At 39.2% G+C, this 16,115-nt stretch overlaps 1 protein-coding gene across 2 annotated transcripts in view; it reads left to right on the top strand.

Annotated features, from left to right (window-relative positions):
* The window catches only part of RAD51AP1 (RAD51 associated protein 1), a 38,139-nt gene that overhangs the window by 17,251 nt on the left and 4,773 nt on the right, over nt 1-16,115 (top strand). Inside the window, exons 7-8 of one of the 2 annotated variants that reach the window (XM_038576521.1) lie at nt 83-232; nt 13,545-13,709. In XM_038576521.1, coding sequence (XP_038432449.1) covers nt 83-232; nt 13,545-13,709 — 315 coding nt within the window. The remainder of the gene's footprint in view (nt 1-82; nt 233-13,544; nt 13,710-16,115) is intronic. The other variant, XM_038576522.1, reaches the window with a different exon arrangement.

Below are 16,115 nucleotides of genomic sequence, written 5' to 3' on the forward strand. Positions count from 1 at the left end.
TGTGATAGAAGCCTGCTCTGCAGTTCTTTAAGTATTACCTGTCACAAAAAGTTTTCCATTGGTTTTTATGCCTCCCCTGAAGATTTGGACAAGATCACTGAGGAAGATGATTTTCATGGTGTTGAAGGGAAAAGAAAAGCAGCATCAAAAGCTGTGGTACAACAGAGGAAGATTCTTCTGGAAGGCAGTGATGGCGATAGTGCTAATGACTCTGAACCAGACTTTGCAACTGGTGAGTTCTGTCCTACTTCAAAATTAAACCTATGGAAATTCAGTAAAAAGTCCTTAGAGACCATTAATGTATGTGAAGCACTGTGCTGTTTGGTGTATGCAAACTTGAGGAACACGCAGGACAGTTAAATTCAGCTCTGCCTTTGGGGAAAAGGCTTTATGTAGAGGTAACCTTTAGGCCGTGCCTTGAAAAATGAATAGCATTTAGGCAAAATAGCAGGGTAAAATTGCATTCCTGACTGACAGAAAGGTATAAACAGTGGAATAGACAAGCACATATATAAGAGGTCACTGAGCCCACAGGAGAGAATGTTATAGAAGAGGTGAAAGAGGCAGGCTGGCACAAGATCAAGGAGGGTCTCAGACCCATTCTGAGCAGTGTACACTTTTTTTTTGTAGGTAGTAGAAATTCATGACATATTTTGGGGTTGAAGTGATAGGAAACCTGTATTTTATTGTGACATGTTTTCAGACTTATTCAGAAGTTAGGGCACATGGGAAGCATAGTGACCTTGACAGAGCATCATAATATATTAATTAAAACTTAAAATGAATAAATTCATAAGTTTGTGCCAAATCAGATATATAGCTTGATAGATTTTAACATGCTGTTGACAGATGGATTTGTTCGCCACCATTCTGTAAATATTTGAGTATCTGTTGTGTGCATTATATTCTAGACGCTAGAAATACAGCAGTGAACAACAACGACACAGAAACCAGGGCTCCCTTAAGGAGCTTAAATTCAAGTGAAGGGACAGACAATAATGAAATGTAGAATGTGTCCAGTGTCATCATAGAAGAGCTATGAAAAAGAGAAATGCGGGGTAGAGCCCAGAAATCTGCCTTTTGAACCAATACCTGCCCTTTGATATGACCCACATCGTGCCAAAGCAGGTCGAGATCTTCCTATCTGGAGAAACTCTGACATAAGTGGAGCACTAGAAGGTAGAAGCCAGTGAAAGAAAAAGCCCTGACGTAGTATAGTAGAGCATGAACCGAGTTGCTTCCCAACTTAAGGGTCCTTAATCCAAAAAAGCCCAAAATAATAAAAATAACCCCTTGTCAGTTTGTTTTTTCATGGATGATGATCAGAGCATTTCTGCTATGATTTCCTTATTGCTATCTGATGCATGCTTGTCAGAAAAATCCTGTAAACAATTTTAAAGCTATAAATTGCAGTCCTACTTATTATGCCAATGAAATTAATTTGTCTTTAACAAACATGGCTAACATGTTTTTTTTTCTATGTGGAAATGAAATCACTTGCTTTGTTTGTTGGGTTTACTTTTTAAATTTTTTTCTCTTTTAATTTTTATTTTTTATTGAAGTTCGATTTGCCAACATATAGCATAACACCCAGTGCTCATCCCATCAAGTGCCCCCTCAGTGCCCATCACCCAGTCGCCCCATCCCCCCCACCTCCCCTTCCACTATCCCTTGCTCATTTCCCAGAGTTAGGAAACTCATGTTTTGTCACCCTCTCTGATTTTTCCCACTCATTTTCTCTCCTTTCCCCTATAATCCCTTTCACTATTTCTTATATTCCCCATATGAGTGAGACCATATAATGATTGCCCTTCTCCGATTGACTTATTTCAATCAGCATAATACCCTTCAGTTCCATCCATGTCGAAAGAAATGGTGGATGTTCATCCTTTCTGATGGCTGAGTAATATTCCATTGTATATACAGACTACATCTTCTTTATCCATTCATCTGTCAATGGACACCGAGGCTCCTTCCACAGATTGGCTATTGTGGACACTGCTGCTATGAGCATTGGGGTGCAGGTGTCCCTGGCGTTTCACCTACATCTGTATCTTTGGGGTAAATCCCCAGCAGTGCAATTGCTGGGTCCTGGGGTAGCTCTATTTTTAACTCCTTGAGGAACCTCCACAGTTTTCCAGAGTGGTTGCATCAGTTCACATTCCCACCAACAGTACAAGAGGGTTCCCCTTTATCCACATCCTTTCCAACACTTGTTTCCTGTTGTGTTAATTTTCCCCATTCTCACTGGTGAGAGTGGTATCTCATTGTGGTTTTGATTTGTATTTCCCTGATGGCAAGTGATGCAGAGCTTTTTCTCATGTGCTTGTTGGCCATGTCTATGTCTTCCTCTGTGAGATTTCTGTTCATGTCTTTTACCCATTTCATGATTGGATTGTTTGTTTCTTTGCTGTTGAGCTTAATAAGTTCTTTATAGATCTTGGATACTAGCCCTTTATATGATAGGTCATTTGCAAATATCTTCTCCCATTCTGTAGGTTGTCTGTTAGTTTTGTTGACTGTTTCTTTTGCTGTGCAGAAGTTTTTTATCTTGATGAAGTCCCAATAATTCATTTTTGCTTTTGTTTCCCTTGCCTTCATGGATGTATCTTGCAAGAAGCTGCTGTGGCCAAGTTCAAAAAGGGTGTTGCCTGTGTTCTTCTCTAGGATTCTGATGGATTCTTGTCTCACATTTAGATCTTTCATCCATTTTGAGTTTATCTTTGTGTATGTTGTAAGAGAATGGCCAGGTTTCATTCTTCTGCATGTGGATGTCCAATATTCCCAGCAACATTTATTGAAGACTGTCTTTTTTCCAGTGGATAATTTTTCCTGGTTTGTCGAATATTAGTTGACCATAGAGTTGAGAGTCCATTTCTGGATTCTCTGTTCTGTTCCACTGATCTATGTGTCTGTTTTTGTGCCAGTACCACTCTGTCTTGATGACCACAGCTTTGTAGTACAACCTGAAATCTGGCATTGTGATGCCCCCAACTCAGGTTTTCTTTTTCAATATTCCCCTGGCTATTCGGGATCTTTTCTGATTCCACACAAATCTTAAGATGATTTATTCCAGCTCTCTGAAGAAAGTCCATGGTATTTTGATAGGGATTGCATTAAACATGTAAATTGCCCTGGGTAGCATAAACATTTTCACTATATTAATTCTTCGAATCCATGAGCATGGAATATTTTTCCGACTCTTTGTGTCTTACTCAATTTCTTTCAGAAGTTTTCTGTAGTTTTTAGGGTATAGATTCTTTATTTTTTTGGTTAGGTTTATTCCTAGGTATCTTATGGTTTTGGGTGCAATTGTAAATGGGATTGACTCCTTAATTTCTCTTTCTTCACTCTCATTGTTAGTGTATAGAAATGCCACTGATTTCTGGGCATTGATTTTGTATCCTGCCACACTGCCGAATTGCTGTATGAGTTCTAGCAATCTTGGGGTGGAGTCTTTTGGGTTTTCTATGTACAGTATCATGTCATCGGTGAAGAGGGAGAGTTTGACTTCTTCTTTGCCAATTTGAATGCCTGTAATGTCTTTTTGTTGTCTGATTGCTGAGGCTAGGACTTCCAGTACTATGCTGAATAGCAGTGGTGAGAGTGGACATCCCTGTCATGCTCCCGATCTTAGGGGAAAGGCTCCCAGTGTTTCCCCATTGAGAATGATATTTTCTGTGGGCTTTTCGTAGATGGCTTGTAAGATGCTGAGGAATGTTCCCTCTACCCCTAACTCTGAAGAGTTTTGATCAGGAATGGATGCTGTTTTTTGCCAAGTACTTTCTCTGCATCTATTGAGAGGATCATATGGTTCTTGTTTTTTCTCTTGTTGCTATGATCTATTGCATTGATTGCTTTACAAGTGTTGAACCAACCTTGCATCTCGAGGGATAAATCCCACTTGGTCATGGTGAATAATTTTCTTAATGTATTGTTGGATCCTATTGGCTAGTATCTTGTTGAGAATTTTTGCATCTGTGTTCTTCAGGGATATTGGTCTATAATTCTCCTTTTTGGTGGGATCTTTGTCTGGTTTTAGAATTAAGGTGATGCTGGCCTCATAGAACAAGTTTGGAAGTACTCCATCTCTTTCTATTCTTTTGAAACAGCTTTAGTAGAATAGGTATTGTTTCTTCTTTAAACACTTGATAGAATTCCCCTGGGAAGCCATCTGGCCCTGGACTTTTGTGTCTTAGGAAGTTTTTTTTTTTAAGATTTTATTTATTTATTCATGATAGACACACAGAGAGAAAGAGAGGCAGGAGAGGCAGACACACAGGCAGAGGGAGAAGCAGGCTCCATGCTGGGAGCCCGATGCGGGACTCGATTCTGGGACTCCAGGAATGCACCCTGGGCCAAAGGCAGGCGCTAAACCGCTGAGCCACCCAGGGATCCCCTCTTGGGAAGTTTTTGATGACTGCTTCAATTTCCTCTCTGGTTATTGGTCTGTTTAGGTTTTGTATTTCTTCCTGTTCCAGTTTTGGTAACATGTGGTTTTCCAGCAATGCATCCATTTCTTCTAGATTGCCTAATTTATTGGCGTATACCTGCTCATAATAAGTTTTAAAAATTGTTTGTATTTCCTTGGTTTTGGTGGTGATCTCTCTTTTTTCATTCGTGATTTTATTAATTTGGGTCTTTTCTCTTGTGTTTTTATAGGGCCTGCTAATTGTTTGTCTTTCTTATTAATTCTTTCAAAGAACCAACTCCTGGTTTTGTTGATCTGTTGTTTCACAGTTCTTCTGGTCTCTATTTCATTGAGTTCTGCTCGAATCTTTATTTATTTATTTATTTATTTATTTATTTATTGAATATTAACTCTGTTCTTCTGCTGGGTGTAGGATCTATTTGCTGTCTTTTCTCCAGCTCCTTTAGGTGCAAGGTTAGCTTTTGTATTTGAGTTCTCTCCAGTTTTTTGAGGGATGCTTGTATTGCGATGTATTTCCCTCTCAGGACTGCTTTTGCTGTATCTGAAAGATTTTGAATGGTTGTATCTTCATTCTCATTAGTTTCCATGAATCTTTTTAATTCTTCTTGAATTTCTTGATTGACCCTTTTTCATCTTTTAGCAGGATGGTCTTTAACCTCCATGTGTTTGAATTTCTTTCGCACTTCTTGTGATTTAGTTCTAGCTTCAAAGTATTATGGTCTGAAAATATGCAGGGCACAATCCCAATCTTTTGGTATCAGTTAAGACCTGATTTGTGACCCAGTATGTGGTCTATTCTGGAGACAGTTCAATGTGCACTTGAGAAGATTGTGTATTCAGTTGCGTTTGGATGTAAAGTTCTGTAGATATGTGTGAAATCCATTTTGTCTAGAGTATCATTTCTTGTTTCTTCGGAGAGGTTGTGCTTCGAATATCTGTCAATTACAGAAAGTGCTGTGTTCAAGTCTCCCAGTATTAGTTTATTATTATCTAAGTATGTCTGAACTTTGGTTATTAATTGATTGATATACTTGGCAGCTCCCACATTCGGGGCATAAATATTCATGATTGGTAGGTCCTCTTGTTGGATAGATCCTTTCAGTATGATATAGTGTCCGTCTTCGTCTCTTACTACAGTCTTTGGGATAAACTTGAATTTATCTGATATGAGGATTGCTACCCCAGTTTTCTTTTGAGGACCATTTGAATAGTAAATGGTTCTCCAGCCTTTCATTTTCAGGCTGGAGATGTCCTTAGGTCTAAAATGAGTCTCTTGTAGATAGCAAATAGATGAGTCTTGCTTTTTTATTCAGTCTGAAACCCTGCATCTTTTGATGGGATCATTAAGCCCATTCTCGTTCAGAGTTACTATTGAAAGATATGAATTTAGTGTCATCATGATACCTATTCAGTCCCTGTTTTTGTGGATTGTTTCTTTGGACTTCCTCTTTCTTTTACAGAGTCCCTCTTAATATTTCTTGCAGAGCTGCTTTGGTGGTCACATATTCTTTCAGTCTCTGCCTATCTTGGAAGCTCTTTATCTCTCCTTCTATTCTGAATGAGAGCCTTGCTGGGTAGAGTATTCTTGACTGCATGTTCTTCTCATTTAGGACCCTGAATTTACCATGCCAGCCCTTTCTGGCCTGCCAGGTCTCTGTGGAGAGGTCTGCTATTAATCTAATACTTCTCCCCATAAAAGTTAGGGATTTCTTGTCCCTTGCTGCTTTAAGGATCTTCTCTTTATCTTTGGAATATGTAAGTTTCACTATTAAATGTTGGGGTATTAAATGGTGTTTATTAATATTAGAGGGGGGGAATCTCTCTATCTCCTGGATCTGAATGCCTGTTTCCTTCCCCAGGTTAGGGAAGTTCTCAGCTATGATTTTTTCAAATACACTTTCTGGTTCCCTGTCCTTTTTGGCGGCCTCTGGAACCCCAGTTAAATGTAGATTTTTCCTTCTGAGGCTGTCATTTATTTCCCTTAACCTTTCCTCATGATCTTTTAATTGTTTTTCTCTTTTTTCCTCAGCTTCCTTCCTTGCCATCAACTTGTCTTCTATGTCACTTACTCTTTCTTCTACCTCATTAACCCTCGTCGTTAGGACCTCCAGTTTGGATTGCATCCCATTTAAATGATTTTTAATTTTGGCCTGATTAGATCTAAATTCTGCAGTCATGAAGTCTCTTGATTCCTTTATGCTTTTTTTCCAGAGCCACCAGTAGCTTTATAATTGTGCTTCTGAATTGGCTTTCTGACATCGAATTGTAATCCATATTCTGTAACTCTGGTAGAGAGTCCTGTTTCTGATTCTTTCTTTTGTGGTGAGTTCTTCCTTGTAGTCATTTTGCTCAGTGCAGAGTGGCTAAAAACAAGTTGTACTGAAAAAGGAAAAAAAAAAAAAAAAAAAAAAAAAAAGGAAGGAAATAGGAGGGAAAAAGGGAGGGGGGGGAGAAACAAAAACCAAGGTGGAGTATCTTCTGATTCTATATACTGTAAGTCCCTCAACTCCCCCTGTAGCTTTCCAGCGCTGCTTGGTTAAGAACTTGCTCTTTGGCTGCCCTTCCAGCTGGTTCTGGGGGAGGAGCCTGCTGAGTTGATTCTCAGGTGTGTGTACCTGTGGGAACTGCCCCGCCACTGCCAGGTGCACAGCTCAGTGGGAGCTGTTTATCCTGTGAGGCCCCTGCTCCCTTGCGGCCCTGCTCAGTCCCAGGCACAGGGTAACACCAGGTGGAACAACAACAGTGGCGGCAGCCAGCTCTCCAGCCCTAGAGTCAGCTCCAGCAGTAACTACCGCAGTCTCCCAGTCTGCCCTGGCCTGGATGCTCCCTGGGGGGGGGGGGGGGGGGGGGGAGAGGGGGTGCTGACCTGCACAGCTCCTGGGCGCCTGGTAGCAGGAGCATCCTCGCTGTCCTGTGTTCCCAGGCCTCTGCCTGTCCCAAGGGGAGCACCGGGTCCTGGGCTGTGTCCTCCGGCGCCTTGGGCTCTGGAGTCTGCGCTGCTAGAATCGCACTCCTGGGTCCGCACAGCCCCCTCCATGTGGAGCCGCAGCCTGAGCTGCTCCCAGGGCCCCGCCAGGCATGCGCTCTAGCCTTTTTAGGGAGCTTGGCCCGTGGTGTGTGGCGTGCTCTCCCCGGGGCGCAGTTCCTCTGTTAGTGACCCAGGGAACCTGGGGGCTCCACTGCCTCTCCTGGGTCCTGCCCAAGTTCCCTGGGAGTGCCTTTCATCTGGGAAGTTTGTTAAAGTTCCTGCTTCTCTGGGACTGGGCTTTCCTGTCCCAGAGGCTCTTGCTGCCAGGCCTTAGCCTGGCTCCTCGCAGGGGCCTCTCCCCCACTCGATGCCTATTTATTTATTTGTTTGTTTATTTATTTATTTTTCTATCTTCCTACCTTGATAGAAACCCGAAATCTTCTCACTGTAACATTCCAGCTGTTCTCTCTTTAAATCTCAGGCCAGGGATCCCTGGGTGGCGCAGCGGTTTGGCGCCTGCCTTTGGCCCAGGGCGCGATCCTGGAGACCCGGGATCGAATCCCACATCAGGCTCCCGGTGCATGGAGCCTGCTTCTCCCTCTGCCTGTGTCTCTGCCTCTCTCTCTCTCTCTCTGTGACTATCATAAATAAATAAAAAGAAAAATTAAAAAAAAAAAATAAATAAATCTCAGGCCAAATTTGTAGGTTTTCAGGATGATTTGAAAGTTATCTAAGTTGGTGAGGGCAGGTGACTTGGGGACCCTACTCTTCTGCCATCTTGCCTGGATAGTGGTTTTAAAGTTGCCTTTGTGCCTTTAAAAGTAAATTGTTAAAATCTCTAAAGGTAATACACAAATGACCAAAAAACATATCAGTTTCATTAGGGAACTACAAGTCAAAATCAGTGAGCTGTCATCTTACACCCATTAGGATGTCAAAACCCAGAAAATAACAAGTGTTGTTGAGGATGTAGAGAAATTAGAACCCTTGTGCTCTGGTTGTGGAATTTCTGCTGTGGAAAATAGGACAGCATTTCGTCAAAAAATTAAAAAATAGAAGTATATGATCTAGCCATCCCACTTCTGGGTACATATCCAAAAGAATTGAAAGCAGGATCTCAGATATTTGCACATCCATATTTATAGCAGCATTCTTCACAATAGCCAAGAGGTGGAAGCAACCCAAATGCCCATCAGCGGATTAATGGATAAACACCATGTGATCTACACATACAGTGAAATATTCAGCCTTAAAAAGCAAGGAAATCCTGTCATGTGCTACAAGTTGCATGGACCTTAAGGACTTTATGCTAAGTGAAATTAGCCAGTCACAAAAGATGAATACTGTGTGATTCCACTTAGAAGATGTGTCTAAAATAGTCCAATTCAAAAACCAAAGTAGGACGGTGGTGAGCAGAAACTGGGGAGAGGCAAGAATAGGAGTTGTTTATTGGGTACAGTTTTGGTTTTGCAAGATAGAAAAGTTCCGGAGACCTGTTGTACAACAGTGTGAATATATTCAACACTCTGAACTCTACACTTAAAAAGAATTAAGATAGTAAATTTTATGTTAGTGTTTTTGTTTTTTTGTTTTTTTTTTACCACAATTAAAATTTTAAAAATCATTTTGAAAAAAAAAAAAAGGAATTAGCTTGGCTCCAGTTCTGAGAGAAGAATAGATTGAATTTCAAGTTCTGTATAGTTGAATGGTGATTTAGGATATAGAAAACACCAAAAATAGGAAAGAAAACATTCATTAAAATCTGAGTGCTTCTGAGGTTATGCTGGGTATGAGGATGGCAAAAAATAGTTCCAACTGAAAGTTACTCTCACTTCTTTCAAGACATGTTAGTTGTTTGGGGAGAAATGTTGCTGTCAAATGGTGATATTATCGTGAATTCTAATAATAGGGTTATCATTTTTTTTTTAATTTATTTATTTATGAGAGACAGAGAGAGAGAGAGAGAGACAGAGATGCAGGCAGAGGGAGAAGCAGGCTCCACGCAGGGAGCCTGACGTGGGACTCAAGACCGGGTCTCCAGGATCAGGCCCTGGGCCCAAGGCAGCGCTAAACCACTGAACCACCCGGGCTGCCTGGTTGTTATGATTTTAACTAGGACAGTATGTGGTAAAAATGATTTGTCAATAAATGGAATGTCTGAATCCTCGGATATGAGACTAGTTAGGACATTGGGAGAAAATAATGCTAATTGTTTATGTAGTAGTATAAATTCTTAGGTTCTAAGAAGTATCCCCTATCTAGCATCTTTATGGACTAAAATGACTGCTACTTCTCCAGCTCTTTGAGAGTTGGTTTTTTTTTTTTTTTTTTTCAAACCTTGTTACATTATTATAGTTTCCACCAAACTGCAAGTATGGCTGTTCTTCCTATGAAATGTCATGTGGTCCACCTTGAAAAGCAGTCCTTCTGTTAGAGGGAGCTTTGCTGTGGTGATGACTGCCCTCCCTATCCTATGCCGTGGATATGCAAACTAAATTTTAAACATTTTCTCCTTGTCTAACTTTTTCTGTCCCTTACCCAAGAATCCAAAAGCCTTATACTATGTTCTGGCTAATAGCTTCCTTAAGCTATTGCAGCCAAGCCTGCTTTACCTTTAAATTGAAAGATAAAACTGTTCCTCTCCATGTGTAGTATACTTTAAGGAGCAGTACTTGGTTTATTTTTCTTTCATCCTACGTGAGCAGTAACTGACAATTCTCCTGCCCCATCAGAGGTGGTTGTTTATTGCACTTGAATGTGTAACTGGTATCATTTCAGACAACCTGAAATTATTTTGGAGCAAGATGCTCTGCTTTAGGTGACATGTCAGAATTTTTCCCCTATAGTGACTCACCCTAGATGAGAAGAAAAAGGATCATTTGTGACCTTCAGTAGGGAAAGAAATTGAAGATTGGAGAGGACATAAGACTTTTCTTAAGGACATCCGAACATTCACAGAAACTATAACCCCATTGTTGGGGCCTTCCATATTTGCCAATATGGTATGCTAATGACTTGGGATTCTGGGAGCTCCAGCTTCCTATCTCCAAATTACTTAAACTACTTTCTTTGTAGACTGATAATGATCATTTGGGCCCCATCTTTAGAAAAATTTGATAAATAGGGTTTAGCCAGCTCCAACCACTTATCTTCTCAAGCCAAGAACAAAACACATACACTATCAAAACTGTTGGATACATTAGGAAGTTTTGTCCTCCTAGAGTCTCCATTTTTAAACTTTGGAGAAACTCCACTACTTGCTCTCCCTGAACCAGATCCTTTTGGAACTCCAGAAATAGTTATTTGATTTTACAAAGTACTATTTATATTAGCCTTTATGTGGTCTGCTGGTATCATGTGGCTAATTCTATATAACCCAATAATCATAATGTGAATACGTGGGTTGATTGCTCTCATCTGTTTTTAAGTTTTTTGTGTGGAAAGACAGATTGAACAAGGAAATCACAATTTGACGATCATAATGTTGTTGCTTTAGGCAAAGACCATCAATGGAAGGCTGATGAGGACCTTCACAATAAGAGTTTGGACTAGTGTCAAGTGAGCCAGCTAAGAGTAGGACAACCATATGTTATGTGCTTTCTGATCTGATACAATATGAAGTACAGAGCATCACTTATGAAGTATATTCTTACAAAAAATAATAAGGTGAGCCTGATTCTAATTAAGTCTTGAGAAGATTTCAGCTCACGGAATAAACTAAATGACACCGATGAGAAATAAAACAGATAAATCCAGAATGCTGGAAGTTCTGTAGGACAACTGACTTGGTTACTTCAACAAGGTAAAGGCATTGATGGGAAAAGGGAGGGGATATTGCTCTGAGAGATAAAACAAATGTAGAGAAGTATTGATGAATATTGAGTCTGAGTGGTGGTTTATTGTCTATTATTATTGTCTATTGCATATGCTTGAAAATGTTTATGTATATTTTTACATAAAATTTATTCTTTCCTACAGATAAATAGATATTATATGGTGGGCATATTTTTCCCTCCCTTCCCCTATGATCCTCTGTTTTCTTTCTTGAAATCAACATATAAGTGAAATCATATCATAATTGTCTTTCTCTGATTGACTTATTTCTCTAGCACAATACCCTCTAGTTCCATTCACATCGTTGCAAATGGTAAGATTTCATTTTTGATGGCTGAGTAATATTCCACTGTACATATATAAACCACATCTTCTTTATCCATTCATCTGTCAATGGACATCTGGACTCTTTCCACATTTTGGCTAGTGTGGACACTGCTCCTATAAACACTGGGACACAGGTACCCTTCCAGATTGATATGTTTGTATCCTTTGGATTAATACCTAGTAGTACAATTGCTGGGTCATAAGGTGGCTCTATTTTCAACTTTTTGAGGAACCCTCATACTGTTTCCAGAGTAGCTGTACTAGCTTGCATTCCCACCAACAGTGTAAGAGGGTTCCCCTTTCTCCACATCTTCACTAACTTCACCACAAACCGCATTTGTTGTTTCCTGACTTGTTAATTTTAGTCATTCTGACTGGTGTGAGGTAATATCTCATTGTGATTTTGATTTGTATTTCCCTGATGCTGAGTGATGTGGAAGATTTTCTCATGTGTCTGTTGGCCATGTATAGGCCTTCTTTGGAGAAATGTATGTTTATGTCTTCTGCCCATTTCTTGACTGGATTATTTGGGTTTTGGGTGTTGAGTTTAATAAGTTCTTTGTAGATCTTGGATACTGGCCCTTTGTGTGATAAGACATTTGCAAATATCTTCTCCCATTACATTGGTTGTCTTTTGGTTTTGTTGACTGTTTCTTTTGCTGTGCAAAAGCTTTTTATGTTGATGAAGTCCCAATAGTTCATTTTTGCTTTTGTTTCCCTTGCCTTTGAAGATATTCCTAGCAAGAACTTGCTATGGCCAAAGTCAAAGAGGTAGCTGCCTGTGTTCTCTTATAGAATTTTGATGGATTCCTGTCTCACATTTAGGTTTTTCATCCATTTTGAATTTATTTTTGTGTATGGTGTTAGAAAATGGTCCAGTTTCATTCTTCTGCATATAGCTGTCCAATTTTCCCAGCACCATTTATTGAAGAGACTGTCTTTTTTTCCATTGGATATTCTTTCCTGCTTTGTCGAAGATTAGTTGACCATAGAGTTGAGGGTCTATTTCTGGGCTGTCTATTCTGTTCCATTATTGATCTGTGTGTTTTTGTGCCAGTTCCATGCTGTCTTGATTACAGCTTTGTAATAGAGCTTGAAGTTTGAGATTGTGATGCCACCAGCTTTGGTTTTCTTTTTCAACATTTCTTTGGCTGTTTGTGATTTTTTTTTTCAGTTCTTTATAAATTGTAGGATTATTTGTCCCAGCTCTGTGAAAAATGTTGATTTCCAGAGCAGCTGTAGCTACTTAAACATATCACCTGACTGGCTTGTATCATTCCATGCAATACAGAGAAGAGCCTGTGGGAAATGAGAGGTGTGTCCCACATGAAATCATGTATAGGATTATCAGTTAAGATGTGGTATGGCTAGTCTCTTCTCAATTCCCAGTGGGTTTCTATTCTAGACTGTTGAAATTTATGTGATGAAGAGAAGGTATACTGTTATTATTACCATCAAGGTCCTTGTTTTGAAGGAGTTGCTAATATTATACCCCCCCATCCTTCTTAAAAGTTACTGAATTATAATGGAAAAACTGGAAGTAAAGATGGGAAATTATGATGATAATAGTAAGAGCAAACATTCTGTTTTGCTTGCTCTTGCCAGATGTTATTCTAAACATTTTATCTATATTAACTGATTTAATCTACACAAAAACCCTCTGAGTCAGGTTTTGTGATGATCCTCATTTTATACGTAGGAAAGTTAAGCCCAGTGACGTGAGTGGCCCATCTGTGGTTACACAAAGTAGAAACAGAGGGGCCACAATTCACAACCAGGCAACCACACTCTCAGTCCCGCGGTGGCATGGCTCAGCACAAGCTGTAAGAGAATCTAGGGCAAAGGCTGTAAAGTCGAGGCAGTAGAAACCTCACTTTGTTTTAAAATTGAAGTAAATTGGCAGACAATGTTATATTCATTTCAGGTATACATGGGAATCTCACTGTTTAGAGCAAAGATCAAGTATGGAGTCCTCTGTTTTAGGTGAAGAGTCTGAGGATGACTCCGACTTTAGTGAGAGTGAAGGCGATGACGAAGACTTCACTATGGGAAGAAATAAAGTGAAAGAAATGAAAAAGAAAGAAGTAAAGGTAAAATCCCCAGCTGAAAAGAAGGAGAAGAAACCTAAATCCAAATGTGACACTTGGGGTAAGCTTAGTCCAAAACACTTGATTTTATAAAGGAAATGTATTTGGTTTATTTAATGTTTTTCTTCATCTCTGCCTTTGTATTTGTTAATGTTTTGCCAGTGTTCATGTTCATTTCTAGTTAAGATACAAAGAAGGAAGGGAGTGATGGGGAAGTGAGAAAAGCAGACAAGATTTCTGAGTCTCACTGCCTACGTAGCTCTTACTAGAATCACCCTCCTGTAGCACTGACAGCCACACTCTGAGACAGCTATGATCACCTGCATCTTACAGTGGGAAAACTGAGGCTCAGGTTAAATAATTTTTTAGAATCCTTACCACTAATTATGTGAGGACCTGGAATTTGTACCCAGGTTTGTACATTTAGAGTCCAAGCTCCAGCCACTGGACCACATATTTTCCAGGCAATGAACAGGGAAGTTTGCATTATTCTCATTTCTTATTTTCATGTTTGAGTTAGTCTTTGATTTGAGAACCCTTCTGCCACACATTTAGGGCTTTTTTGGAATTTGTGACAACTTGAGCATGGAATACCTCTTTGTTATGTAAAAGAAGGCAGAATATTCTTGATTTCCTAATATATGATAGATGATTATAAAATATAACTTACATTATCCTGATTTTTCTTTCCTTATTGATATATATATATTTTTTATTGATATATATTTTTATGTCTTAGTTGTTTGAAACTAAAATTTCCATTATTCAGACTCCATTTATTTGTGGTAGGAGCTACTGTTACCTTAAATAACATGGTGCTGAGTACTTACTGAGAAATGTGACAACTAAATGCTGAGTCATATTCCTCCCTCCACTGTATTCTAAATTAATGAGGTTTTTAATTAGTGTCTTTTTAAATTGACAAATTCATCTGATTTTCAGAAATTAGATTTTAGGTGCAAAGGGTTTTAGAGATAAACTGTGTATTAGTTTCTGATTGCTGCTGTAACAAATTACCACAAATGTAGTAGTTTAAAACCACAAATTTATTATCTTATTATTCTGTAGGCTACAAGTTCAAAGTGGTTCTCACTGCACTAAAATCAACCTACTAGTAGGACTGTATTCCTTTGTGGAGGCTCTGGGGAAATCCTCCTTTTCCTGCCTGATGTAGCATCTAGAGGCCACCTGTGTTCTTTGACTAGTGATCCACTTCCACCTTCAAATCAGCAAAGGCATGGACTATCTCACATCATGTCACTGATTCTCTCTCTCTCTCTCTTTCTTTTTCTCCTGCTTCTCACTTTGACTTAACAACGATCATTGTGAATACATTGGACCATCCAGATAATTCAACATACTGTCCAGATCCTTAGCTGAGTGACATCTGCTAAGTCCCTCTGCTATGTAAGGTGACATGCACATATCCTAGGAAGTAGAATTTAAATGTCTTTGTAACCATTCTTCTGCCTACCACAAACTGATATGAAAAAGTCATTAATAGTATGAATATGTTTTATTTTATTTTATTTTTTTTGGATGTATGTTTGTTTGCTTCCTCACCAAGACACACTAAAAACTCAGAAAAAAATGTCAGTTTCCATGTTGGAATTTATCATTTTAAGTCTTCTATATACCTTGGAGCAAGTTACTTCCTAAGGAAATTTAGTATTAGCATTAGAAGTAAAATTTAACTGCTAAATAATGGCATTAAGAGTTAGAAAAACTCTAGACCCACTAATAAAGTATTGGGAAACCTTTGGAGAGTTTTTCATCAGGCACATATTACAGTTTTTCGAGAATTTTGAAAGTTGTGCTGTCCAGTATGTCCAATATAGCTGGTCACATGCAGCTATATTAGATTTAATTAAAGTTAAAGAAACTTTGAAAGTCAGTTCTGTGGTTTTGCTGATCACATTTCAAGTGCTTAATAACGTGGCTAGTGGCTATCACATGGACAGCACAAAATTTCTATCATAGCAGAAAAGCTTCTGTTGGACAGTGCTGATCTAGAGAGTATAGATGTTAACATTAAGAGGAGTATATAGTGAAAATTTTCATATTCGTATGCATTTAGATATTTTTAAAGTATGTCACAATAATCATTGCCTAAAAGTGAATTTATCTTCCACCTCTCCTCTACCCTTCATTTCCAATACATCCTTCCAGAACACCAAAACCTAGTTCCATTCTTGTGTTCATTCTCTGGGTAAATGACACCATCAAACAGCGTGCTTGTGACAGGAATTTGGAAGTCATGATTATTTCTTTGTCTCTATCTCCTTGCCTCCCCCCAGTCTAATTCCTAAAAGATCTCCAATCTGTTCTTTCCTCCACTCACTCTTGGTTCAGGCCCTTATCACCTTTCCCCTAGATTACCATAAGTGCCTTCTAATGATCTGCTTGCCTTATGGTACCATCAGAAAGATGTATTCAATACACAAGTGAGAAAAATGAATATGTGGCT

This window comes from Canis lupus, chromosome 27 (genome assembly GCF_011100685.1).
Source record: "Canis lupus familiaris isolate Mischka breed German Shepherd chromosome 27, alternate assembly UU_Cfam_GSD_1.0, whole genome shotgun sequence".
In the NCBI taxonomy this organism is placed as follows: Eukaryota; Metazoa; Chordata; class Mammalia; order Carnivora; family Canidae; genus Canis; species Canis lupus.